Source organism: Patiria miniata, unplaced genomic scaffold (assembly GCF_015706575.1).
Source record: "Patiria miniata isolate m_02_andy unplaced genomic scaffold, ASM1570657v1 HiC_scaffold_17, whole genome shotgun sequence".
Lineage (NCBI taxonomy): Eukaryota > Metazoa > Echinodermata > Asteroidea > Valvatida > Asterinidae > Patiria > Patiria miniata.
Window position 1 is genome coordinate 14277099 of NW_024037055.1, and position 25580 is coordinate 14302678.

At 41.0% G+C, this 25580-nt stretch overlaps 1 protein-coding gene across 4 annotated transcripts in view; it reads right to left on the bottom strand.

The window, feature by feature from the left end:
* LOC119723913 (mediator of RNA polymerase II transcription subunit 12-like protein) overlaps positions 1-22204 on the bottom strand; it is a 110057-nt gene extending 87853 nt beyond the window's left edge. For 3 of the 4 annotated variants that reach the window (XM_038194817.1, XM_038194818.1, XM_038194816.1), the window contains exons 1-13: positions 22075-22204; positions 21033-21098; positions 19525-19563; positions 18473-18577; positions 17080-17169; positions 14794-14953; positions 12709-12908; positions 9826-9936; positions 8836-8981; positions 7382-7649; positions 5028-5127; positions 3542-3607; positions 156-292 (exon numbers count right to left, since the gene is read on the bottom strand). In XM_038194817.1, coding sequence (XP_038050745.1) covers positions 156-292; positions 3542-3607; positions 5028-5127; positions 7382-7649; positions 8836-8981; positions 9826-9936; positions 12709-12908; positions 14794-14953; positions 17080-17169; positions 18473-18577; positions 19525-19563; positions 21033-21098; positions 22075-22167 — 1581 coding nt within the window. In that variant the 5' untranslated portion in view covers positions 22168-22204. The remainder of the gene's footprint in view (positions 1-155; positions 293-3541; positions 3608-5027; positions 5128-7381; positions 7650-8835; positions 8982-9825; positions 9937-12708; positions 12909-14793; positions 14954-17079; positions 17170-18472; positions 18578-19524; positions 19564-21032; positions 21099-22074) is intronic. The other variant, XM_038194819.1, reaches the window with a different exon arrangement.
* Between the last annotated feature and the right edge of the window lie 3376 nt (positions 22205-25580).

Consider the following 25580-nt stretch of genomic DNA (forward strand, 5'->3'; position numbering starts at 1 on the left):
TTTCAAAATTCAATCCATCTAATTTCATTATGTTCTTCAAACACGCACATGAATTCAAAATGTCTGTGCCCAGGACGGCTTCAAAGCGTCTCTGCGCGCAAGAATGGGGAGTTAGCACTCTAGTAATTTAATATAGCTCTGAGGTATGGACTTACATCGGCTCCGTCTTTGTTGGGAGGGCTGTTGAAGATTTTATTGTACAGGGAGTCCAGGCAATTGGTGGAGTCGCATCGGTCGAAGCAGTGTCTGTCTAGCAACTCCAGCACATGAAGCACACGACTGATTGTATGACCTTCAAAGAAAAGAAACAGGCGCTAGGTTTGACCCGATGAAAGGTTTTTTTAGTAGCAGCAGAAGTCTGTTAACTACAGAAAGTGTGCAAGCTTGCTTTTACCACTGAGGCCCAATTTCACGGCTCTGCTAACCACAGAATTCCGCGCTTACGATCACTGTTCTGTGCTAACAGTGCTAGCAAAAAAAAAAAGAAAAGAAAGTGTACTGTAGTATCCAGACGCCACTTCAGTGGTTGCGTACAAAGTCTATGGAGAGTCAGGAACATTGTTTAAGTATTTCCTAACAAAATTGGAAATGTTTCTCAGTACTAGATTTATGTCTGTTCAACATTTTTGCAATGTCTGACCTTCACTGAAATGATATACAGTACATGAACATGTATGATGAAAAAAAGGGGCGTCAGGATGCAACATCTTTCCAAATTCTGTGCTAACCCTGTAAACACAGAATCCTTAGTTATGGACACATGCGCATGAGCCAAAAATTCCTCGCTAACCCGGAAATAAGCTTATCGTAAGCACATAATTTTTTGCAGTAAGCGGGGATGTTCCACTAATGGTCAGCAGGGCCATGAAATTTGGTCCTTCCTTCTTTTTTTTTTTTTTTTGCATATTCGTTTTGATGACTTGTATAACTTGATAGGTTTGATACTAGTCGCTAAACAACTTCTAAAAAAATAAATGTACTTTTGTATAACTAAGTTTTGACTTCCCACAATGTGTAAACATGGACACAAATGAATGCGACATCCAAAAATGATCAAAATCTATTGACTTTGTGACAAAAGCAAGCGAGACCCTTTGTAGGTAACGGACTTTTGCGAAACCAAACCTGAATATGAAACTTTTAAAAAAGTGAAATACTTCATAAAAAAATGGATTAATAAATAATTAGGAAAATAGTTATTGTCAAGTCATTAATGTTCCTCAATGTGATCACCTCAATGGTTAGTAAAGAACCACAACAATGAAAACAACGAATGAATTATAATGAACCGATGAACAAATCTTAACACAATGATTTACAAACGTTAATGACAAAGTTACGTGCTTTTATTCAAAATATGTAATCCCTATATGGTATTCACAGTCCACACATCTGCATATGACTATGAGTATTTTGAAAAAGTTATGTAATTTCTTTATTTCTGTGCAGTAATGACTAATTCAGCTGATTCACGATGCAGTGCGCCACCAAGAGTTTGCCACGGAGAGTTCATTATTCCCAGTGCATTGTGGGAGATGGTCGACAAATTCACAGCGCGACACAGTTGAAATTGTTAGTTTTTCCTGTCAGTAGTTTTGTAAGCGTATGATTTGAGTAGCTGTTTACCCTTTTCTTTTCTTTTTATCAATATGGTGTTTTTGGTAAGGCGGCAGAACGCAATGCCCAAACTATAACAAATTAGCTCAAGTTGTCTACTGACACTCATTCAAATGGGCCGTGTTTTGTCGACCGTAAACTTGAAAAATGGACTCTCCATTGCAAACTCTTGGTGGCGCACCGCATTCTGAATTGCCCGAATTGTATAAATTTCTACGGCAGTGCATAAAAAAAATAAAGGTTCTGAAGTTCATTTTGTTTGCAGGAAAAGGCATTCATTTTTAAACATTATACATCTAAAAAGTCAAGCCTGTTTTAGTATGCATAGGTCTTGTTTAATTAAGAAACAAATGTGAAAAATAGGTCCATCACATTTCTTGATATCAACTTCACCTCACTTTCCCATTTGTGCCATGCTTAAATCAGCCAGAAAGCTGGATAAATTCAATCACTACTTGTCACCCAAATTTAAAAAAAGAGGTTACAGTATTTGAAAATGGATTGGAGTTCCAGTTCAAAAAGAAAAAAAACACACCACATCACAAAAAAAGTGCAAACAACCACCTCTAAATTGACTATTCTGCCAGCCACCTACAAAAGTAGATTGTTTTAGTCAACAGGAATAAGGAAATTATCAAGATGGACAATTTGAAGAATGAGTTTAATCGTAATAATCAATCGCGATATGCGTGCCGTCCAAGGTTCTGCCCACTGCTACCAGTACTTAAACTGGCCAGCTGACCGTGGTAAACTCGGTGGTCGAGTGGTAAGACCTCTGCACTAGGAAGCAGGAGGTCGTAGGTTCGAGTCCCACCCGAGTAAACTTGTGAATTTTCTTCTCGCAAGCCCTCGGACACCACTCAGTATACAAGGTTTATACCTGTACAAATGTCGGCGAAGGGCAAAACCTGAAATTTACCACTGACGCAAATTCCCTCTGACAAAAATGTCCCAGAGTTATCAAGTCTTGTTGGTTTAACCACTTCGCGCCAGGATTATTTTTGCCGAAAATTTCGATTTTCGCAAAGGCCAAATTTTCCAGCCAACTTCTGATACACAGCCAAACGCCACAAATACTGATTCACAAGAGTCATTTCAACAGTATTTGTACACGCATTCTTGCTGAAACCTCATATGTTTCAATATTCCGGGGTGTGCACTGGAGCGTACATTGTACAACAATAGGCCGTGCACAACGGCCAATTCAAGATCAACACGCGGTTCGACTACACAGTCTTCACAGACTTTGTGTGTGTGTACAAAAGGCACGAGGGATTAGCGTGTTTAGACTTCACCCGGAGGCAAGTCGAGGCAATGTTGATGTCTTAACCCATCAGCCGTGCCTGTGTATAAAAACAGCCAGTGCGCGTTATCACGTCCTCCGACGCGAACTGGTTAACACAAACATGTATAAGGATTTAACTCAAGGGTCATTCTGTGTCAACCTCTGGGGGGCATTCTCATGGATTTTTCTTTAAGGTTGCTAAAATTGTTTGGTCATATGATATCAGAAACTCCTAAACCTAAATTGTGTGGTTTGTGAGTTTCAGGTTGTTGAACTTTTGACCGTACGCTTTTTTTCGCTATAAACTTAGAACGTCTGTATCTCCGGTTAGGAATGTCCAACAACATGACTTAAATTTGAAGCTTTAACTTCGGAATTATCAACCTTGCAAGTGAAAAAGAAAAAAAATTAAAAATTGAAAGTGCATATTTCTGGAATAGTTTTCGATGGCCAATGGGGAATCTGTCTGAAAAATATCGACAAAACAAACATAAACACTGAAAACTGATAAAAAAAACCAAACAGGTGTAAACGTTAGGTATACAAACTAGAACCAATCAACTTTGGATATTTTTAAGAAAAACTTGTAAAACCACAAAGGATGTTGCAGCCACAGCTTGCATATATATATATATTTACCTCCCAGGTTATACATTGACATATCAGGGTTGTTGCCATGGTAACAAAGGGCGGCCATCTTGGAGTCTGGAGTATGCAAAGTCACCATGGAAACGCAAAATTTACAGCAAAATACAGGCAGGGAATCTCTCTTTCACAGAGAAACCGTGGACATATTTTAATTTCATTTTGTGAAAAGGTATTGGCAGAAGGATCTGTTAATCAGTAAATCTATTTTGTACTGTTTAAAATATGAATATTTAACATTTTTTCAATTCAAATATGTAAAACCAGACATCTCATCGCTTTATAAATGTATAAGTTTGTCTACAACCTTAGCTACATTTTCTTGAATAACAAAGAAATGCTTCCAAAATCTGAAGGACGTTGATCAAAATTTGTAGCCAACCACAATTAAAATTACGCACACTGTTGGTTGTGTACAATAAATCGAATCCAGAGTTTGGGAACCAAAACACCACTTACGTGTATTAAAAAAATTCTAAAACTAATCCTACTTATACTCACTGATCTCTATAAAAAAATCTGGATAGCCTATTGGTTGTTAGAAGTAAAGTCACCGTCCGCCATATTACTACTCCCGTTACAATAGAATTGTAAACAAATCTATCATAATTTAACCGCAATCTTTACTTTCTTACTAAATGTATTTGTTTTTTTAACAGAAAAAATATACTTGTGACTTGAAGGTAATATACAACATTTAGTTTTGCTGTAATTTTCAGAAATGGATGGATTTGGGGGGTTAGTATTTTATAGCAAATATTGGAACACAGACTTGTTTGAAGTTCTGTGTTTGTAGCTGGAAAAACCAGGAAAAACAATCATTTTCCTGTATTCTGGTTCCCTGACCCCACTTAAGATGAAACAGAGCCATTTATAGACGTCAGGGAATTGTAAGGTCAGGGAACCAGTCTAGCTGGCTTGTACCCGTTCACAGGTGTGTAATAGATTGCAAACAAAATGCGGACTAGCTAAATGTGGAAAACTGAGGGCAGCATTGGAAAAAGCCAGTATTTTACAACGCTGATCAGCCGACCAGCGTTGGAAATTGATACAAAAGTACCACTTTTATTGAAAATGTCAGCACACCAGGTGCCACGATTTTACAGGATGCTTTAGACTGTCATTCACAAACAGTCCAGTAAGGTATTTCATAATAATTTGGTGGTTTTGTTTTTCGATGTTTGCAAATGTTGTATATTCCCTTTAAACATTTTTCACATTGTATTATGTTGAGATAAAAAAATTGTTTAATATAATAAAACTTTTATTATAAATGTATGATGAGAGTGACTATACTGGTTTCCGTATGATATTCGAATTGAGAGATTGGGAACCAGTGCGTAGCTTCAAATATGTGTACAGCGCGCAATGGCCATTGAGCTATCCAGATTTTTAAACATAGAGATCAGTAATTATACTCCACACCTGAGCATGCTTAGGCTGTATTGACTGAAGCCAAGGAGATCATATTGCTAGGTACCTGTGGTTGATTCTTGACACTTGTCTGACGACCACCTCACCTCAGCGGCTCGACTTCTCATTTTGATCTGGTGCTCGGCGTTACGGATTGAGGCCCGAATCTACATAGATACAAAGAATAAGCTTAAAGGGGCACTCTCATGGTGTCAACAGATATACAGTAAGAGTTTGATCAGTCAAATCTCAAAGGAATAGATAAAAACAAATCAAGACACCAGAATTTTGAGTTAAGCAAAGATCCTATTGGGGAAAGAATGTTGCAACCTGACGCTGTTTTTTTCTTCATATATCATCTCAATGAAGAACAGTCATCGCAAAAATGATGATAAGACACGAATCTGGGACTGAGTAACATTTCCAATTTTGTTAGGAAATACTTAGAAAATTGTCTTACTCTCCATAGACTTTGTGCACGACTGCTGAAGTAGCGTCAGGTTGCAACTTCTTTCCCCTATTAGATTTCTATGATTATGTACATATGTATGTACATGAATGGCTTCCATGGTCCACCATAACTCACTATGCCTGGCTATAAAGTGGCTGGTTATTTGGCTCACTTTCCCTATTTCAATTGATTTTAATGATGTATTTTTTCAATCACAGATCATCATTTTGCTCAGATTTTATGTTTTTGCTTACCTAAAGGTGTCTGCTCTATGGAAAAATAACAATAAAACACTCAAATTGTGTAAGTTCGTGTAGCAAATCTTTATTTCGTGTCATTTGTTGATGTCTAGTTTAGTCTAGCGATCGCGCGATGCATGGCACCACGCTCGGGATTTTCAAATGTGCGGTCACATGACCAGTCCTATTTGATCGATAAGGGCGTGCTATCGGGTAAGCTGCAGCTAGCTGGGCCTGCGGTAGCAATAAGGATATTAACTCGAAAGTCGGGGGCGCATTTTCAACGTTACAGTTATTTCAGCATCAAAAGTTGCCAGAATCTTGGATATTTTGCTGTCATACAATGTAAATTTGTTTTCTTCGGTGATTCACTGTTGTTTCAGTACATGACAGTAAAACCAATGAGCAAACTTTTCCCACAAAATGTTTTCAACGAGCAAATTTTGGATTCACTATTTGAATAGAAAACCCCTCAACTGAACAGTATCTTCCTGAAATGACATCACAGCATCAGTGCCCTTATTTGTCCGGAAAAGTACGGACAATTGTAAATCTTTAACCCTAACCCCCCTGAATCCTTCAAAATCCTCTTTGCCAAAGTGGAGGAATTTGAAAGATTGAGGGTACATGGCAAAAGTGCGTTACTGATTTCGTAGGATGCACTTTGTCAAGGTCTTGGGCCGGACCTTGTGTTGTTTTTGCTCAGCTATGCATAAATATAGGCTGCATTATGCTTGAAATCCTCCGCACTGCTCCAGGATGTCACTGGCCAAGCCTCAACATATTGACAGTCACTGCCGTAGGATTTTGCAGGATTAAGAAAGTGGCCACCCCTACACGGACCATACTCAAGAAATAATTGAGGAATTTGAAGGACTGAGGCTATTCATCCACGAGTCCAATTGGAGAATTTTGCAGGATTAAGGCTACATCCTAGCAAAATGGCCTGGGGAATTAGGGTTAAAGCCAGAGTCCATCATTTGCAGCCATCCGAAACATAACTGGCGTAGTTATTGTTGAAAAACATACTTGGTTGAAAGATAGTAAGGGGACTAAACTCCCTGTGAAATTATTCTTTCTGGCAAGCTGTCATTTTGAAGTAATCAACAAAAGAAGGCCTTTCCAACAGTGCGTCTTAAGACACACAGTAGGAAAATTTAAATGAGTATTCGTTTTGTTATTCAGCGAAGCACGCGCAAGCATTGGCACGACGCACACGCGCGTGCGGTTTGCTATAATTTGTCGGATCAGTGCGCAACATCGCGTATAGCTGCAACCGGCTCAGTGAGAACGTGTCTCGGACGCAGAATTCAGGCCCAATTCAAAACATGTTTCAGCAACTTTTGATTAGTAGTTCCTTTTATTATTCAGCGAAGCACGCGCAAGCATTGGCACGACGCACACGCGCGGGCGGTTTGCTATAATTTGTCGGATCAGTGCGCAACATCGCGTATAGCTGCAACCGACTCAGTGAGAACGTGTCTCGGACGCAGAATTCAGGCCCAATTCAAAACATGATTCAGCAACTTTTGATTTGAGATCGAGATCCTAGAATGTTGTTCTTCTCAAAATATGTAGCTGAAACTGAGCTGAAAACTTCATCAGGTTAACTGTTCAGCATCCTTCTTTAGATTTTGAGCACTTTTGTTGCTTCAAACGAACATAATGCACCAAATACAAATGACGGACTGTACCTTTAAAAAGAAAAACAATAGCACTGGTTCCACTTACATGGTGGTTCTGTATGGATGGCTGGCCAGGCAGGGGCAAGCTACTGGGCGCGCAGGGCAGGATATCCAGCGGGGAGCCGGGGACGTTAATGCTCTTGCCCTCGCCGATGTTGATCCACACGAGGGCGCTAGGACAGAGCAGCGTGATGTGCTGCAGGATGATACTCAGCCCTACGATGATGGGCCGGTGCTGCGGGCAGGAGGTGTACTCGGCAAAGATGGCCGCCAGTGGTTGCTGGGGGGTGGGCTGGTTTGTCGGCATGGTTACACTATTTTGGGGGGGGGGGGCAAAAAATGTAGAGTTTGAATCCTTGTCCAAGTTCCCACTATGGACTCTGATACATGAACGGTAGATAATGCTTTGCGACCACTCAAAACAGCTCAATAGACTTTATTCACGAATCAGCCATATTAAATTAAAAGAGAGGTAAAATCTTCCTTTTTGGAACTTGCAAATAGAAAGGGAATATACAGTAAACCCCGGCTAAGTCGGCACTCTCGGGACCCGAGAATTTGCGACGACTTATGCGAATGCCGACATCTGCTGTAAATCGTCATTTTGCCGACTTACATGAATGGTCTGTTTGCACACATGATTCAATGCACTAATTGGCTTCGATTTACCCTGGATTATCTCCTTAATGCTCGAGTTGAATCCAGCAAATTAATCCTCGAATTGTATCATCATGTTTGGGATATTGAATATATACGTTTGGGATAGTGGAGACCACGTGTACAAAATAGTAATACATGTATTATGTATGTGCACAGTAACAAATTAAATGCGTGCGTGGTCCGGTATATACCATGCATGCATTGACTGCAGCACTAGTCATTCAATAAGACGACCCCCAAAATGGACAGAGCGCATGCGTACAGACGAGAGGGGGTACTGGTATTGATATGCTCACGATGCACATGCAATGTACGCAGTAGGACACCCTTTTTCGACACGGATGCATGCAGCGATCACGGGCCGTGCCAAACCACTTTTCACTCGACACTTCTTGCCAACCGCAGTACAGGAAGTCGATGTTTTGAATGTCGACTTATACACAAAGGAATTTGTAATACTTTTTATGGAAAGGGGACCGAGAGTAACACGATGACTTGAGCGAAATGGTGACTTATAAAAGCCGATTTAGAAATAAAAAATTCAATGGAAATGCATTACAGACAATCGGGACTTTTTCAAACGGCCGACTTGAGCGATTTGACGAGTTGTACGCTGTCGGTTTAGCCGGAGTTTACTGTATATATTTTACTATCGATTGTGAAGATTCCTCAATCCGGTGGCTATTGAAGTGTCTGGGAGGGCTGGGGTGAAGTGACCCGTGAAATGACATTCATCTCTCACTGTTCATCCCCTAGATGGCTTTGATCCAATTGAGAAACCATCTGGTACTGAAATGCGCATAGATACAAGAGCCCATTATTATCTTCAACAGCTCCTACCTTGTGGGTGACGTCACCATGTGTGGTGATGGTGTGGGTGGGTTGGTGGCGCATGCAGCATCGTTGATGATTGCCGTCAGACGACGGACGCACATGTAGGCCAGGCGACGAGACAACATCTGACTCCGTAGGAACTCCATCAAAAACTGAACACCAAAGGGAAAAAAATTAAACCTTTTGCTGGTCCTGTATTAAGTGATCTTTGTTGATAGCACTTCCGATTCAAAAGTTACCGTTTCATTTTTTGTTTAATGACACTCAGGCATGCAACTTGGAATTAACAAAAAACAAGGAAATTCCAATTTGTACAGTGTTTTTCAATTTTAAATGGCAAAAGTCTGAAGTAAAAAAACAAGGAATTCAGCTGATCTGAGGAAAAGTTGCATGCCTGGCACTGTCGTGTACAATCTCAAAATCAGCTCTTGGGACATGTTTCTCATTCAGCTGGTTAGAGTGTACTAAACAACAAGGGTTTTTTTTTTCAAAAAAGGGTGACCGCAGGCATATTTTTTGAAATTACCTTCAATTATTGTTTTCTTCTGAACAACACCATTTCAGGTGGATAATTTCACAAGGTACTTAGTATCAATGTGATGCGATCAAACTAAATGAGTCGTTTGTCGGGAAATTTTATTTGGAGATTCAGGCCAAAATAGGGCCACTTCATCACATCATTTCATCACATTTCTCGGTGTTCCGACTTTTTGAACTAAAGATGGTACCAGCATGCAGTTTTCACAGCAGTAATGCTGAGATTGTGCTCTTTTCAAATCTGTAATAAAAAAAAATTGACCAGTGTCGACAAACGACTAATTTTTTTTTTAGTTTGATAGCATCAAATATGTTCTTCCCTTTGAACAAGGTTTTTTACATCACAAATCTGTATGACCAATGTTCCTTTGTCTTTAAAATGGCTGGGTTGTTCATGTATCAAAAAGTAATCAACAGCAAGTCCAAAATAAACGAACAAATCCAAAACATGAGCATTACCTGTAGATTGAACGGCAGCACCATTCTGAACGTGTTGTCGTCGTGCGGCTTCACCTTCTCAGTGATTTCCACCAGCCAAGACAGAAACTCGTGGCATTCCAGCATCCCTTCCTGAAAAGTGACCAATAATTGTGCTTAAACTTGCATTCCTCGTGTTATTTTTTACTTTTATCCCGAAAAATAGGTTCCTTTTCTGAACTGCTAAAGGGCTTGCTCAATGATGGCCATCTCTATAGGAGAACTGCAACTATGTATTTTACGCAATCAAGCACGCATTGCACAGTGTCGAAAATGGTCCAAACACGCGTGCTTGTTGCTTGAAATGTGTTCAATATGCGACGCAGCCGATGCGTGTTATGCAAGTTAATGCTCAAAATGCCGATGCACGTGGATGGTCTGTAGGAAATGACGTCATTTTAACGAGACCTATATTGTTCTAGCAACACAAGAGTTATTCACGTTTGAATGAGACATTGACCGAAAAAAAGTTGGCCATGTTTAGTGTTTGAATTTTTACGTTACAAATTATTGGCTACCAGACAATAATTCCATTCTCACAGGATAGGCTGGTTCCCGCCCCACAATCAGTTTGATAATGTAGGGACCCGGAGCCAGTCTGCTGGCAAAGCAGATCTAGCTGCTTGTGCCAAAACCAAAACAAATTTTTTTCAGAGGGCTGAAGATGTCCGAAAGAGGGAAAAAAGAGGTTTCTTTGGTTGGAATACAACATACAAGTGCAGTCCTTCATTTAAAGAAAATCCAGGAGAGCTATAAATCGCTCTCCTCAAATATTCGAGGAGAGCAAATCGCTCTCCTTAAAATCTACGGATAAACAGCGGTAAAACGACGGGTTACCATTGTTTTTATTTTATTTTGAATATAAGGATTTATTCAAGGGGCTGCATTATTATTAGTTTTTGCATAATAACATATGCTCAAGTTGCATTACTTTTTTCGTTTTTGTAACTGTAAGACAAGGTAAAATTTATTTAAAAAAACTAACTAAATGGAGATTAATAAAAGGTTTGACTACTGCTCAGGCTTTCATTTTTTAATACAGGTGTCAGTTGGTTCATCACTTGATTATACTTGGAAAATGGAGAGTTAATAAACGGCACATAAAGCAACTGAAAAATTGCTTTCAGATTCGTTAAAATTATAGGAAATTTTAAGCCTGAACTTATTTCAATTGCTCTACGAAAGCTTCACAAAAAGGGCCTCAAAATGACACAAACTTGCCTCAAAATGACACAAACTTGTTTGTGATGCACTGTGTGTGGTGGGCCGGCAATGAGACTCGTTTTACGGTATAGGATTTCGGTGAAACACGCTGCATCGTTTCACTTCACATACCAGTAAAACTTCCTCAAAATAAATTCATGAACACGGGAAATACATACACAGACAAGAGAGATCAAGTTTTGTGAATAAGCTTGCAAAGATCGTCCTTCTCAATCGTTGTTTTCTTGGCATTTTTACGACGTCTATTCCGTCCAGCCTGCACGCAAAACACTGTACGGCAGGCAGTGCATTGCACCGCGCAGGACTATTACATTGACTGGTTACCGCATTTTCATCATGCCTTCATTGGGACTTAGTGCGCGGCGCAGCGGGAACCAGTCATTGCTGCACTTGCACGTACGGGCCCACGTGTTTTCATGCAGCTCTACGCGATATGCAGATTGTGCACGCACAGTATACAACCGCTGTACACACACGATCTTATACAGTAAGTACGAGCTCGGTGTTCGTTCATTTTTAGCGATGTCCAGCGGCATATTAACGTGAGTTTGGGCATTATACCAACGAAAAATACGTGTAGCTTAAGACTTAAAATCCTTTGCGTTTTTATCACTTCTTATTTTTAAACTTCCCGTGTTTGACGAGCCCTCTTTTGGATTTCTGAGGAGCGCTATTTTTAGCGCTCCTTCGAGACAGTCGAGGAGCGCAGTAGGAGCGCCTGCGCGATCGCGCTCCTTAAAAATGAAGGACTGCAAGTGGAAAATGTATTAACCCTAACCTTCCCAAATCCTCTAAAATCTTCTTTGCAGAATGGAGGATTTCGCAGGATTGAGGCTATAATGGCAAAATTGTGTGGCTGATTTTGGAAGACGCACTGTGTCAAGGTCTTAACCCGGACCTTGTGTTGTTTATGCTCAGCCATGCATAAATTTACGTCTAGATTATACTTAAATCCTCCGCACTGCTTCAGAATGTCACTGGCTATGCCTCATGATATTGACAGTGATTTTCTGAAGCATTTTGCAGGATTGAGGCTGTATGCAATTTTAACATGGAGGCAGTTGGAGAATTTTGCAGGATTGAGGTTAAATCCCAGCAAAAATGCCTAGGGAGTTAGGGTTAAACACACAGCTGTGAGTGTCTTGTATCCACCTTGATAAATTGCACAATAATACGCTCCAGGACAATCACGATTTGCTGGTAAGAGGCTATTTTTAGTCGCTACGCCACAACTTATGCCATCTAATTATTTTGTGCAAGTTATACCCTAATTTGTTGCATAAGTCGCAGACTTACGCACTATGAATCTTTCGTGAAGTTGTCATAACTAAAATGTTGCGCAAAGAGAAATGCTGCACAACTTACGCGATAAATTGCAGTATTCGGAACGGATGACAGATAAACACGCAGGGAGCGAGGCCTGAAATATCTGTCAGCGACCAGGCAGCGAGCGAGGCCGGAAATATAAGTGTGCTGACCGAGGGTGATGGCTTCAACCCGCTTGGCTTGAGGTCGAGTGAAAAGCAATCCCACGCCTCAGTCCGTTCTTGTCAAAATAAATCCCGGCGTGAACTGGTTAAGATTCGTGAAATCAGCTGCTGGTACTTTTCTAAATTTCACCAACGCTTTGCAGTCACTCACCTGATACAGGTACCTGGTCAGTCGGCAACTGTACTGCCACAAATTGAAGGCGTGCTCTATCTCCGAGGGCAGACTAGAGGGGGCCGACAGAGACCCCAGGCAAGACATGGCGGCGGACTGGGTGGCGGCTAAGGTGTGATGGTACTCGATGATCTTGGTCAGTTGGTCCCGCAAGAACTTGGTCAGCATTTGGCACCAGTCTAGGACACACACCGTACAAGGGGGGAAAAAATTGACTCTCCCAATCATTTCCTTTCACTCTTCAACCCTTGTTTGATCTGTCACAGACGGTCAAAAAAATATATCCTTTTTCCTGCCATGCTTTTTAGACAGACTAGTCACCAACAGTCAGATCATATTAAGGAGCAAGCACTGTGACAAGTCAAATTCAGTCAACAGACAAAAACAGGACAAATGGTAGGCACAGCTGGCTTATTAATCACCTACAATCTAAGTGTTGCTGTATGGAGTAAACGTTAACAGTCACAGCCAGTTAATCCTACTTTATGTAGGCTGGGAGCTCTTAACTAAAAAAAACTAACTTGATTGATTTTGATTTAAAGAACAACCTGGCACAGGTTGTATGTTTGCATTGGAGGGTTAAATGGTTAAAGGGTTCATGAGATGAATTGTTCTTAGGAACATAATTTGTGCAACTTTCTACTCCTCTTAAATGTATGAATACATGAAATGTATGAATGTATGAAAAAGTACACTTCTTTAGACAAGTTATATTGTCCCATGCTCTTCCATACAACTGAGGGCACTGTTACTGTGATGTCATTTCAGGAGAGACACTGTTCAGTTCAGGGGATTTCTGTTCAAAAAGTGAACCTAAAATTTGCTTATTGAAAACATTTTGGAGAAAGGGTTGCTCATTGTCCTACTACTTACTGTACCGGTACTTACACAACAACGAATCACCAAAGAAACAAAAATTTACAACAGCAAAATATCCAAAAGTGCATGTGTACATTGTTACATGCACAGTACACAAATAGGCTAAGGTTTGCAATGACATTAACCCTAACCTTCCCAAATCCTCCAAAATCCTCTTTGCAAAACGGAGAATTTTATAGGATTGAGGCTACTTGGCAAAAATGTGCGGCTGATTTTGGACGATGCACTGTGTCAAGGTCTTGAGCCATAAATTTAGGCCTATGTTGTACTGAAATCCTCCACAGTGCTCCGGGATGTCACAGGCTCTGCCTCGACATACTGACAATGATTGCTGGAGGATTTTGCAGGATGAGGCAGTGGTCACCCCTCCAAGCACCACATTCAAGAAATACAGGAAGATTTTGGAGGATTGAGGCTGCATGCAATTTTTCATGGAGGCAGTTGGAGGATTTTGCAGGACTGAGGTTGCATCCTAGCAAAAATCCTAGGGAGTTAGGGTTAAGTCCATGTGTCACAGAGAAAGTTACAAAGTTGGGCAGTCTTTTGACTATTTATTACCCAACTACAGTACCAATAGTAATGACATGTTCTTCTTCTCATGAACAGGCTTAAAGCTATAGTCCATCATTTGTAATTTGTGTATTTTGTTCGTTTGAAGCAACAAAAGAGTTCAAAATCTAATAAAGGATACTAAGCAACTAACCTGATAAAGTTTCAGCTAAGCTTCAGCTGTACATTCCGAGAAAAACAGCATTCTAAGATCTCAATTTCAAATCAAAAGTTACTGAATCATGTTTTGAATTGCAGCTATACGCGACGTCGCGCACTGATCCGACAAATTATAACAACCGCACGCGCGTGTGCGTCGTTCCAATACTTGCGCGCGCTGCGCTGAATAACAAAACGAACTACTAATTTAAATTTTCCTACGGTGCTTCTTAAGAATCACCGTTGGAAATGCCTTCTTTCGTTGATTACTTCAAAATGAAAGCTTCCCAGAAAGAATAATTTCACAGGGAGTTTAGTTCCCTTACTATCTTTCAACTAAGTTTGTTTTTCAACAATAATTACGCCAGTTACTTTTCGGATGGCTGCAAATGATGGACTATAGCTTTAACAGTGTCCTGTTCTGTGTACGAACAGAGTCAAAAGGTTGATTCTGTAAACAATTTTGTTTTAAATGACCTTGTGAGGGGTCGTTCGGTGCTCGCTTCTTCATCTTGGTCTCAGACATGGCGGCCGAGTGGGCGGCGGTCATCTTGAGGAACCACGTGGCCCGCACCAAGGGTACGTCGTACTCGCACAGGGTCACAAAAATGTCATCCTTCTTGTTGAAAAGGGGGACCTGGAAATGACAAAAATCATACAAAACTAACTAGAAAGCTGGCTGATGTAATAGGCCTGGGACGTAATAACTTTGTTTACATGTGCACTTTCTTATGGGAGACACGTTCAGACGAGAGCCACCAAGCTCCCTTAAGAAACTGCACATTGAAACAATGCGTGATGTCATAATGTCTCTGGTCTATTTGTGCTATAAAACCAAACACTGACTTGGACGATACAATTCACACGGTGTTTAGCCGATAACCCATGTTTGCTTCGTAAATCATACTTGACCATACAGCAGAGTGTGTCCGAGATCTTGGCTTCATTATCAACAACCAGCTTACTTTTCTGAGCATATCCAAGGCATGCAACTGGGAAATCACCAAAAAAAAGAGGAAATTCCCCAGAAAATTCCCCAGGAAATTCCCCAGACTTTGTACAGTGTTTTTCTATTTTCAATGGCACACATGGGAAGTAAAAAAGGAGGAAATCAGCTGATCCGAGGAAAAGTTGCATGCCTGATATCCGCAAGACCTGCAGATCATCCTGGGGAATTGTCAAAATCGGCGAGATCAGGAAATATCTGACCAGTCACTCAACTGAGAGACTGGTCCATGCACTCGTTACATCTCACATTGATTATTGTAACAGCCTGTTGTCCGGTTTGGCCAAGTCAAACATCGCTCCATTACAACGCATTCAAAACTCCGCTACCAGAATGGTCACTCGGACTAAGAAACATGAACACATTACACCAGTCCTTCGGTCTCTTCATTGGCTTCCGGTTCACGAACGCATCATCTTCAAAACACTTCTCCTTGTTTTCAAAGTCATCCACAACCTTGCCCCATCATACCTCCAGAAGCTCGTAACTACCCGGTCCACAGCCATTTCACCTACATCCCGCCACCTCCGATCGCATTCTACAGCCCATCTTCAGTTACTGCCTGGACCTAAAACCAAAACCCGCTATGGCGACCGTGCCTTCTCTGTGCTAGCCCCGAAACTCTGGAACTCTCTTCCCATCCGCATCCGTGAAACTGATTCATTGGACTCGTTTAAGATAGTACTTAAGAGCTTTCTTTTTTCACAAGCCTTTGATCAGTAAATTGATATTTGTACAAGAAACAACTGTGCGCTTTGAAACATGGTGGAAAGGGCATTATAAATGTTGTAAGTTATAGTTATAAGTTATAATCTTCTCAATGCGTAGCAAAGTTCGGAAGGATTTTTCAATGCTTTGTTTTTTATTTACAGGATTTATAATGAAATCAATAATATGGATTTACACGGTGCGCATATCCACCGAAAGACCATCCAAAAACAACCCAAAGACCATCTCAGCTCCCTGGGGAGTATACAGCTTAATGCTGCTGTCTCTGCACAAACGTCTCAATCGAACCACCCAATCCCTCACAGATACCCACTTGCACCAAGGGTTGACACACTACAAACCCTGGACTCCCATCCACAACCTGCAGAGTTACCATAGAGCTATATTAAATTACTAGAGCGCTAACTCTTCATTCTTGCGTGCGGAGACACTTTGAAGCCGCTCTGGGTGCAGACATTTTTAATTCTTGTGCGTGTTTGTAGAACACAATCAAAATAGATGGATTGAATTTTAAAAGTGTACTCCAAATGCAACACGCAAGTAGAAGATACATGTACGCAAACAACTTAAGCGCATCATGACAGTTCAAACAACGTCACGGCGAAAAGCATCGGCAGCGAAGGGACGCGCGCGTTGCGCTGTTTGCGTAGAGCAAAATGAAACGCTCATTTGCTGTTTGTGCGTTTCCGTTTTGGGCGTATCGGCTTCGATGACGCACCATTATGGAATACAAACGCAGATATGCAAATAGCCGTACAAAAGCCGTACAAAATTTTGAGTTTTCCATAGGTTTGTGCACAAATATGGATGCGCCCAGCAGGCATTACTTTGTACATCGAGTTAGCGCTCTAGTAATTTAATATAGCTCTATGAGAGTTACCCACAAGATTATGAGTTCAACACTCTTGACGGCGAGGCCACGGAACACCAAAACATTTAGGATGTTTGTAAAGGTTGAATAAAGGCCAGGTGTACAGAAAAGGCTTTGTTGGGGAATCCCAAGCTGGCTCTTTACTTTCCCAACTCACCCTCTTTGCCAGGTAAGGCAGAGGCTTGCTGCCTGCCAGATCCTGGAACCAAGCCTGCAATCCTGCTTTGGACTTGGTGGTCTGTGTCACCTGAAAGAAAGAGAAAGCCAAATTTGACAGCTGCTTTCCTGAAAACTGAAGACTATAAATAAACCCTTACTCCTTTTTGGCATTGCTTTCAAGCAAGCACAAATGTGATGCAATCAAGCTACATGAGTCATTTGTCGACCCTGGTCAAATTTGTTTTATTACAGATTTGAAAAGAGCAGCACAATCTCAGAATTACTTCTGTGAAAACCGCATGCTGATACCATCTTTAGTTCAAAAATTATGGAAGTCGGAACACCAAGAAATGTGATGAAGTGATGTGATGAAGTGGCCCTATTTTGGCCTGTATCTCCACATAAAAATTCCCGACAAACGACTCATTTAGCTTGATCGCATCACAAATGTACATCCACCAACAAACTTAAGTACAGCCTGGTATGGGCTCCGCGCACAAGTACTCCTTCATCGGGCAAAAATGAAGAGTTGGGGGAGACCTAGACTGGTTCCCGGTCTATCCACTGCGTATTTTGAATGATCCAAAGTTATTGGGGGCGGGAATTAGTCTGGGAGACCATCGCAAGTTAAATTCGAATGTATTCGCGCGCTGACAACGCCTGATGCTCACGCGAAGACGCTGTGGCTAATACCATGGTAGCTTTTGCACATTCAGGAAGTTGTGCGTACTTCGTGCGCCAACCAGTACAGTATAGTACATATACCCTGTGTGTCCCGTCCACAGGGCTCTCAAAAGTGGGCCCATGGAGCCCATACCAATGATTATTAACAATGTATTAATTTTGTAGTGGCTGTCTAAGGGGCAACTATGCTGAACAAGCGTAGGTAAAAAAAGTTATACTAATACTGAGGTGTCAAGCAAGCGAACAGAGAAGACACATGCAGATGAATTTTCCCCTTGCAAAAATAGGTATCTCTCCCCAAAAGTTGAAAGTATAGCCCGGAAGCTTTCCCCGAAAAAGGAGGTGTTATAATTTTTGTTCACTTCCCCACAAACTCTTCTACAAATTTGTTCAACAAATTAGATTGTCTGTTTGCTAAAATAAAAGAAATTAATCTTATTAGTTTAAAATGAATCTCTTAGCTAACTCCTATGTTATGATTTAAACTTTGTGTTATTTGAACATTTTGATGTAACCCTCCCCAGGGTAATGGGGTGCGTTCCTTTTTGTGGAATAAAACAAGAATACTAAACTGAAAAATCTATTAATTTTGTCAATGCCAGGATAGTAAGCAGAGAATTCTGTGGTTAGCAGAGCCACTAAATTGAGCCCTGATTTGCTTAAAAATGAATAGTAAAATAAATACTACAAACAGTGGAGAATCTTACTGGGTAGTAGTTGTCCTTGGAAATCTGTATTTTCTTCTTTCCTGAGTCTTGGAATGTGTTGACCTTCTGTTTCTCGGCCACGAGGGTGCTAAAACAAGCACCGAACTGGACAAGTGGGAAAAAATAGAGGTAAACACTTCACAAAATGTTCTTTGAGCATAAATGTGTGTTTACTGATCAGAACCAATGTCCATCTCTGTAAAATGCAACACAAATATAACTTGTTTTTAAGTTAATGCAATGATGTCTATAACTTGTTTACAAACACTAACAGATTGCCGTGCAAAGCACAGCACTCACTATCTACAATCCCGGCCAAAATGGTTGGGACACTTCCTGAGCCTGCCACGCTCACCCACTGCCCCGCTCCCCCGGTCAATGCTGTTCTCTCCAGCTGATGGAGCACACACCGCGCAATGAGAGACAACATTGAACGGGGGCCGGGGGGTTGGAGGCCCAGCGAGATTTGGCCAGGATTGTAGGTGGAGTAACATACTTACTTTGACCTCAATTTGCATGTTAATCCCTAGTGGGCATGTTAAACCTTGGTGAAGCAATTTTGCCACATTTTCATCATCAACACTTTGTTCTGTGTAATAGCTTTAGATGCGTCTTAAAGTTTGCCAAAATAGCTAAACAAAAAACAAATAAATCATTTTTCTTGACATGCCAACTTCAGACAGTGAAATTGGAGCATATACAACCATGGAGCTATAAGATAACTAAGCCTCTCCATTAGCCCTTGTATCTTGTAGTTTCGTTCACTCTTTAGGACTCTTACAAAAAGTAAAACTCAGACATTACATCACATAGGCAAAGAGATGCTTTTAAAGAATATTTGTCCCAATTATTTTGAGCCCTCCCCTCTCGGACTCTGCACTCTCCCCACCCCCCACCCCACCTCCGTCTGACCCCACCCCTTTTCCCTGACAACAATTTTGAAATGTTGGTCCCCCAGCATTGGATGACGGTACACGAACACAGTTTTACAAGACCAGTTTTATTTGTGAGTTATTTTTTTAGTAAGTCAATAATCAAATCTTGAAACTGACCTTGTTCGGGTTGATGTGACTGTTCCTTGCTGAGCCATACTGCAAAGGTACAAGAGACGAAAAGAAATAGCTTTAAAGGGAAGATACAACATTTGCAAACATCACAAAATAAAATGATCAAATTATCATGAAATACCTTACTAGATTGTTAGGGAATGACAGTCTAAAGCATCCTGTAAAATCGTGGCTCCTGGTGTGCTGTCATTTTCAAGAAAAAGTATATTTTTCCAACGCTGGTCGGCCGACCAGCGTTGGAGATTACTGGCTTTTTTCAAAAACTGCTCCTATTTTTTTATAATTAGTTATTCTGCATTTTCTTTGCAATTGACTACACACCTGTGAAGGGGTACAGACCTGCTAGACTGATTCTCTGACCTTACAATTCCTTAAAGTCTATAAATTGCTCTGTTTCATCTTAAGTGGGGTCAGGGAACCAGACTACAAGAACATGATTGCTTTTCTTGGTTTTTCCAGCATCTACAAGCCCAAAACGTGAAACAAGTCATTTCAACAATATTTGCCATAACCATGAAAACATACAAATCCTCCAAATTCATTTATTTCTAAAAATTGCAGCAAAAGCAAATGTTGTACATTCCGTTTAATTTATTGAGTGCAATGCAGTACCTCCCAAAAATAAAAACGAATCTTCAATGTGTGAAACAGTGCAGTAAAAAGTTGTTTACTGTTGTCACTGTTGTCAAACTATATTCAACAATTTTGAAGGACTAATTTTTGTACTGTTCATATGCACTTTTGACAAGGAGAACCTTGTGTGACAAAAGCAAAATAGTGTAATACACGTATTAATGAAAGAATTCGCTAACAATTGAAAAAATACCACTTTCTTGTCACTTCCAATGAAAACAAGTAGGGTCCTATTAAGATCTTGTATTGTTGCAACAAATATTAATGTGCATGAAAACAAGATGAGCTGAATTTCCACGGCATGTTTCCTTTAATTTCTTCAAGAATTTATGTCTTTCTATAGTCCGAGTAACTAGGACTCTACGAATCGCCTTTTTTAACATTTGGAGATGGTCGGGCAATAGAAGGGTCCTAGGATCATAAAGTACATGGCGGTATCAATAACCTCTTTTGACCATTTTCACTCGTACCCCCTTATCGAAATCTTCGGATTTCACTCCCAACACAGTCCTCAAACTATCTGATGCGCCCCCTGAAGGCTTCAGTGGGAATTGAAAATACAAATGGTGGTGGTTAAGTTCACATATATTTGGGAAGAAAAGAGAAATTTCACCTTCAATTCGGGAAACATCCTTGTCACACACGCCTTGTTGGAGGCTGCCATTTTGGATTCAGGAAAAATTGACTGGAATCGGGCAGACCAATCACAGGGCACTTTGATTGGTCACCTGGATTGGTCGCCATGGCGACCAATCAAATGATCCTCGGACCCTACTATCGCCCGTCCATCTCCAAATGTTAAAAAAGGTGATTCGTAGAGTCCTAGTTACTCGGACTAGTCTTTCTACATGTTCACTTACCTCATCGGATGCGAAGGCAGGCTGATTGTTGAAGCCTTGCTTTACATTGGTTGCTGTGAGCTCATCCTGGGAAAGCAAAACATAAATTCAAACAATTAAATTTGGAAGAAATTTTGAAACCTTAAAGGGAAAATACAACATTTGCAAACATCAAAAAATAAAACTACCAAATCATTTTGAAATACCTTGCTGGACTGTTAGTGAATGACAGTGTAAATCATCCTGTAAAATCATGACACCTGGTATACTGTCATTTTCAAGAAAAGTGGTATTTTCGTATCAATTTCCAACGCTGATCGGCCGATCAGCGTTGGAAACAACTGGCTTTTTTTTCAAATACTGGCCCCAATTGACCATCGCACTTGTTTGCAATTGATTACAAACCTATGAACGGGTACGAGCCAGCTAGACTGGTTCCCTGACCTTACAATTCCCCAATGTATGTAAACTGCTCTGTTTCTTCTTATATGGAGTCAGGGAACGAGACTACAGGAAAATGATCGTTTTTCTTGGTTTTTATATCACCACGCGATGTACCGCGAGCACGCACAGCGTGCTGAATCACAAGGCACAAACCGGGCAGGAAAATTAGAAATTTTCTACTCCAAGAAACTGTTCAAAATTGCAAAATGGGTGTCATTGGAATTGAGAAAAGTCGGAAAGATTTCCATATACGAAGTTCACTCAACACCCTGTGTACAAACCCTATGAGATTGGACTGAAAAATTCTAAGTGTTTTCTAAGAAAATACTTGTATTTTCTCACTGCTCAAATTGACTTTGATGACATGAAATTGCTATCTGGGGGCTTGTTAGTCAATACAGAGGAAAATTAGTGAACTTCGTATATGGAAATCTTTCCGAAAAGTCTGCTGATTTGTTCAAAACAAAATAGGGGCCTAGGCTACGGTCGCCAAATGTCAGCGAAAAACGAACATGACGAAGTAGAAAGACATGCACACAATTTGCCGTAAATCTCAAAATAAAACATCCTGAAAATGACCTTTATGTAACAAATCAGATCCTGGTATTTTCATACTTACTTCTTTTTGTTTTGGGTCCTGTGGGTAGACGTCTGGGGCCCCTAATCTCGGTCTTTTTAGCGGCCGATTTCCGTAGTGGACGAAAGCCGCCATGACGGGCCCTGTATGTTTTCCCCCCTCTGAAATTGAAACAGCCAATGAAGCGAACAAAAGAATGACAAGAGAATACTGCCACCAAGGGCTCGTCTTTTGCCAGTTAATGGATTTTGAGCTGAGCGCAAAAAGTGTTTAGAGGCAGGTGCGCCTTGAATGACTGAAAAAATATATTTACAATAATAACGGTAATAATAATAAAAATAAAAATTAGGCCGGCCCAGCTATTATCTCCATGAATCATCGTTTTCGCATTGAATAAATATTAGATAAGGCCAATTCCGGCGTGACAGATGGGACAGATTTTCACTACCTTTTTTACCAGGCCTGCCAAAACCAATACGACAAGGTGTTTGCAATCTTTAGAAGTTATGTATAAAGTCAAAGTCAACACTCTATATTTCAAATAAAAAAACAATCCATGAAACTATAACAAATGGGTAAAATGTGACAGACGGGACAGAGTTTGAGATGAAATATCAGATCAACTATCAATGGATATGTCTATTTTACTTTCTAGGTGACTGAGGTCACCCCATTACAAAAATGTCCCATGGCAAAGCCATGGGATCCCCATGGGACCCCATGGGGAACCCATGGGAATCAAAGGGATTCACATGATGGTCTCTTAAAACACCATGGAGATCTCTTAAAACACCATTGTGTCCCATGGAAACACGATGGACAGCTAAAGAAACGCCATGGTATCCCATGGGAACACCATGAGCAGCTACTGTAACCCCATGGCACCACCATGTGGTCTCATGGTGGCCTCCATGGTGGTCTCTTAAAAGTTAAAACATCATGGCGATCTCTTAAAACGCCATGGTGCCCCATGGGAACACCATGAGCAGCTATGCTGTTAACCCATGGCACCAACATGTGATCATGGTGGTCTCTTTAAATACCATGGTGGTCTTTTAAAACACCATGGTGGCCCACGAAAACGCCATGTATAGTCAAAGAAACGCCATATGCGGTGTCCCATGGGAACACCATGGACAGCTATTGTAACACCATGGCACCATGCACCATGAGGTTTCAAAACCACCATGAAAGCACCACCATGAAATGTTGAGGTGACCACCATGGGGACCATGGTGACCAATGACATCGCCATGGGAATGCTTTATTTCTACCCAACGGATTTGCGCGCATAGGGAAATACCATGGTACACACGATGGGATCGATGAACCATATGGGGATGAACACCATGGGGATGAACACCATAGAAGATAGGAATTCAAGTTTGAACCAAATTATCTTTTCATGTAAAAAATACACAACTTGTTATCATGTTTTGTTTTGTGTTTCATCTAATTTGTTTTGTCGGAGTGTCATCTTTTGGTTTAAAATTGTGTAGTGGTGGAGGGACGGCATCAGACTTCATAGTTAACCAAAAATAAAATCTTTGAAGCATAAGAGAGGAACTCAAATTTCCATAACAAAATAGAGGAAACGTATAAGTATTGTTTCTCGAAACTTCAATCCTTGATAAAGAAATAAATCCAAGTGCAGAAGAAAAACAAAAACTGTCTTTGAACACTTGGTTTGTCTACTTTCCAAGAAAAAAATCATTTGCATGTAGAAAATGTACTTTGAATACTCATGAGTTCGCAACTCTTATCCGCAATTAACCATAACTGTTTTCTTTTGTTTTACTTTTTATGAAAAAGGACCAGACCGCGCTGTACGTCACTTTACGAAAGTAATAAAGTAAATTAATTGTATGATTAATTCGGCCCCGCCATGGGCAATTCTACTGGGACAAGAACCGGGGGAGGGATTACCAAATAAAGTTAAACCTTATTTCGTAATAAATTTCTGAGATTTTTGTTACTTTAAAAAATTAAAAAACAAAATCAAAATTTTAAAGCCGCCCATCATTGAGGAAGATTTTTTTTGGTTGGTAATGCGCTATGCGCGATGAAGCTCAACACGAACTTGGTCAATGTTTGCCTAGTCTCTGGTCTTTGAATACCTACAATGTTCACTTGGAAAGCATTTCATAATGTGTAAGGGTGGGGGGGGGGGGGGGGTGATGAGTGCCAGCAGTTTGTACCCGTCATGTGGAGTATGAGTGATTCCTGGTGGATCCGCCCCTGCACATGGAGAGCATTCCATAAGGGGGACCCGGGGGTGATGGTTGTGCCTTAAGTTCCAGATTTCACTAGCTGCCCTGCCTACGGAGTATGGACATGGGCGTCACCGCTGGGGGACGGGGTGGACCCCCACCCACTTTTTAAAGTGGGGGATATCATATCGTTTGTTCCCCCACTTTTTTCGTCCCTGAACAAAAATTGTAGCCAACATAAGCTCAGAATAGCTGATCAATGACTCGAACGGACGCGGTAACTATAAAGCAAATATTTGTAAAGCAATATTAATTACACGATCGAGGCAATTTCAACAGGCAACTTAAACCCAAAAAAAAACTCGGATAAAAATACTATGTTTTTTTTTTTTATGGGGGAGGGTAAATAACCGGCCGAAGGCATGAAAATTAAAGGCGGATGAACTGAAAGTTAAGTAAGGCAGGGTTTATTTCACCGCGGGACATCCGACCTCTGCAAAATCAAAAACGGCCGGAGGGAGTCTGGGGGTGGGGGTGGGGGGGGGGGGGGGTGGGGTGGGGGCTGGACACCATCTTCCAATTGGGCAGGGACGCTGTTCAAAACCAACATCATCATCAATGTCAGACAATGATCCGCGGCCGCGTTTCGCTTTACGCGGATGGCCAAATTTCTTCACATAATTGTGCCTTGAGGACACAAAGTAAAACTTGCATGGGCTGAATAACTTGTTATTTATGGACAGGGATATTTAGAACTTACCAGATTATAATTTCCTGAGTTACTGAATTAGCGGTAAATATTTTCTCAGACTTATGAGCACTACTTTAGTTTTTATTTTCTACTTACTTCAATTTTTATTAACTACTTAATTTAGTGCTGTCACGCACCAACTATCGCATCGGTCCCAACTATAGTTGGGACTGTCCCAACTATAGTGCGGCAGTTGGGTCGGCCCAACTATAGTTAGGACTGGAGTTGCGCCGGATGCTTCATGCTTGATAGATCTTGTTGGATTAATGTTCCGCGGCGCTGGCACCGTGTATTCGTCGTGCATGCATGCCGCAAGGCTGGCCGGTCACGTGGTACTGCCTAGTTGGATGAGTTGTCCAGCTGCTGGGTTGATTGTCCAGCAACATTTTGCAAAATTCAAAGATTGCCATGGCCGGCCAACTAGTATAGATGGGCCCCACCCATAGCTAATGTCAAAGGTCCCAAGTAAAGTCGGACAGTATGTAACAGAGCTGTAGGGAATGTTTTATAGTCGTCGTACATCAATGTAAACTATAGTTGGGACCGCCAAATAAAAATATTGCGGTGGCCCAACTACAGATGGTCCC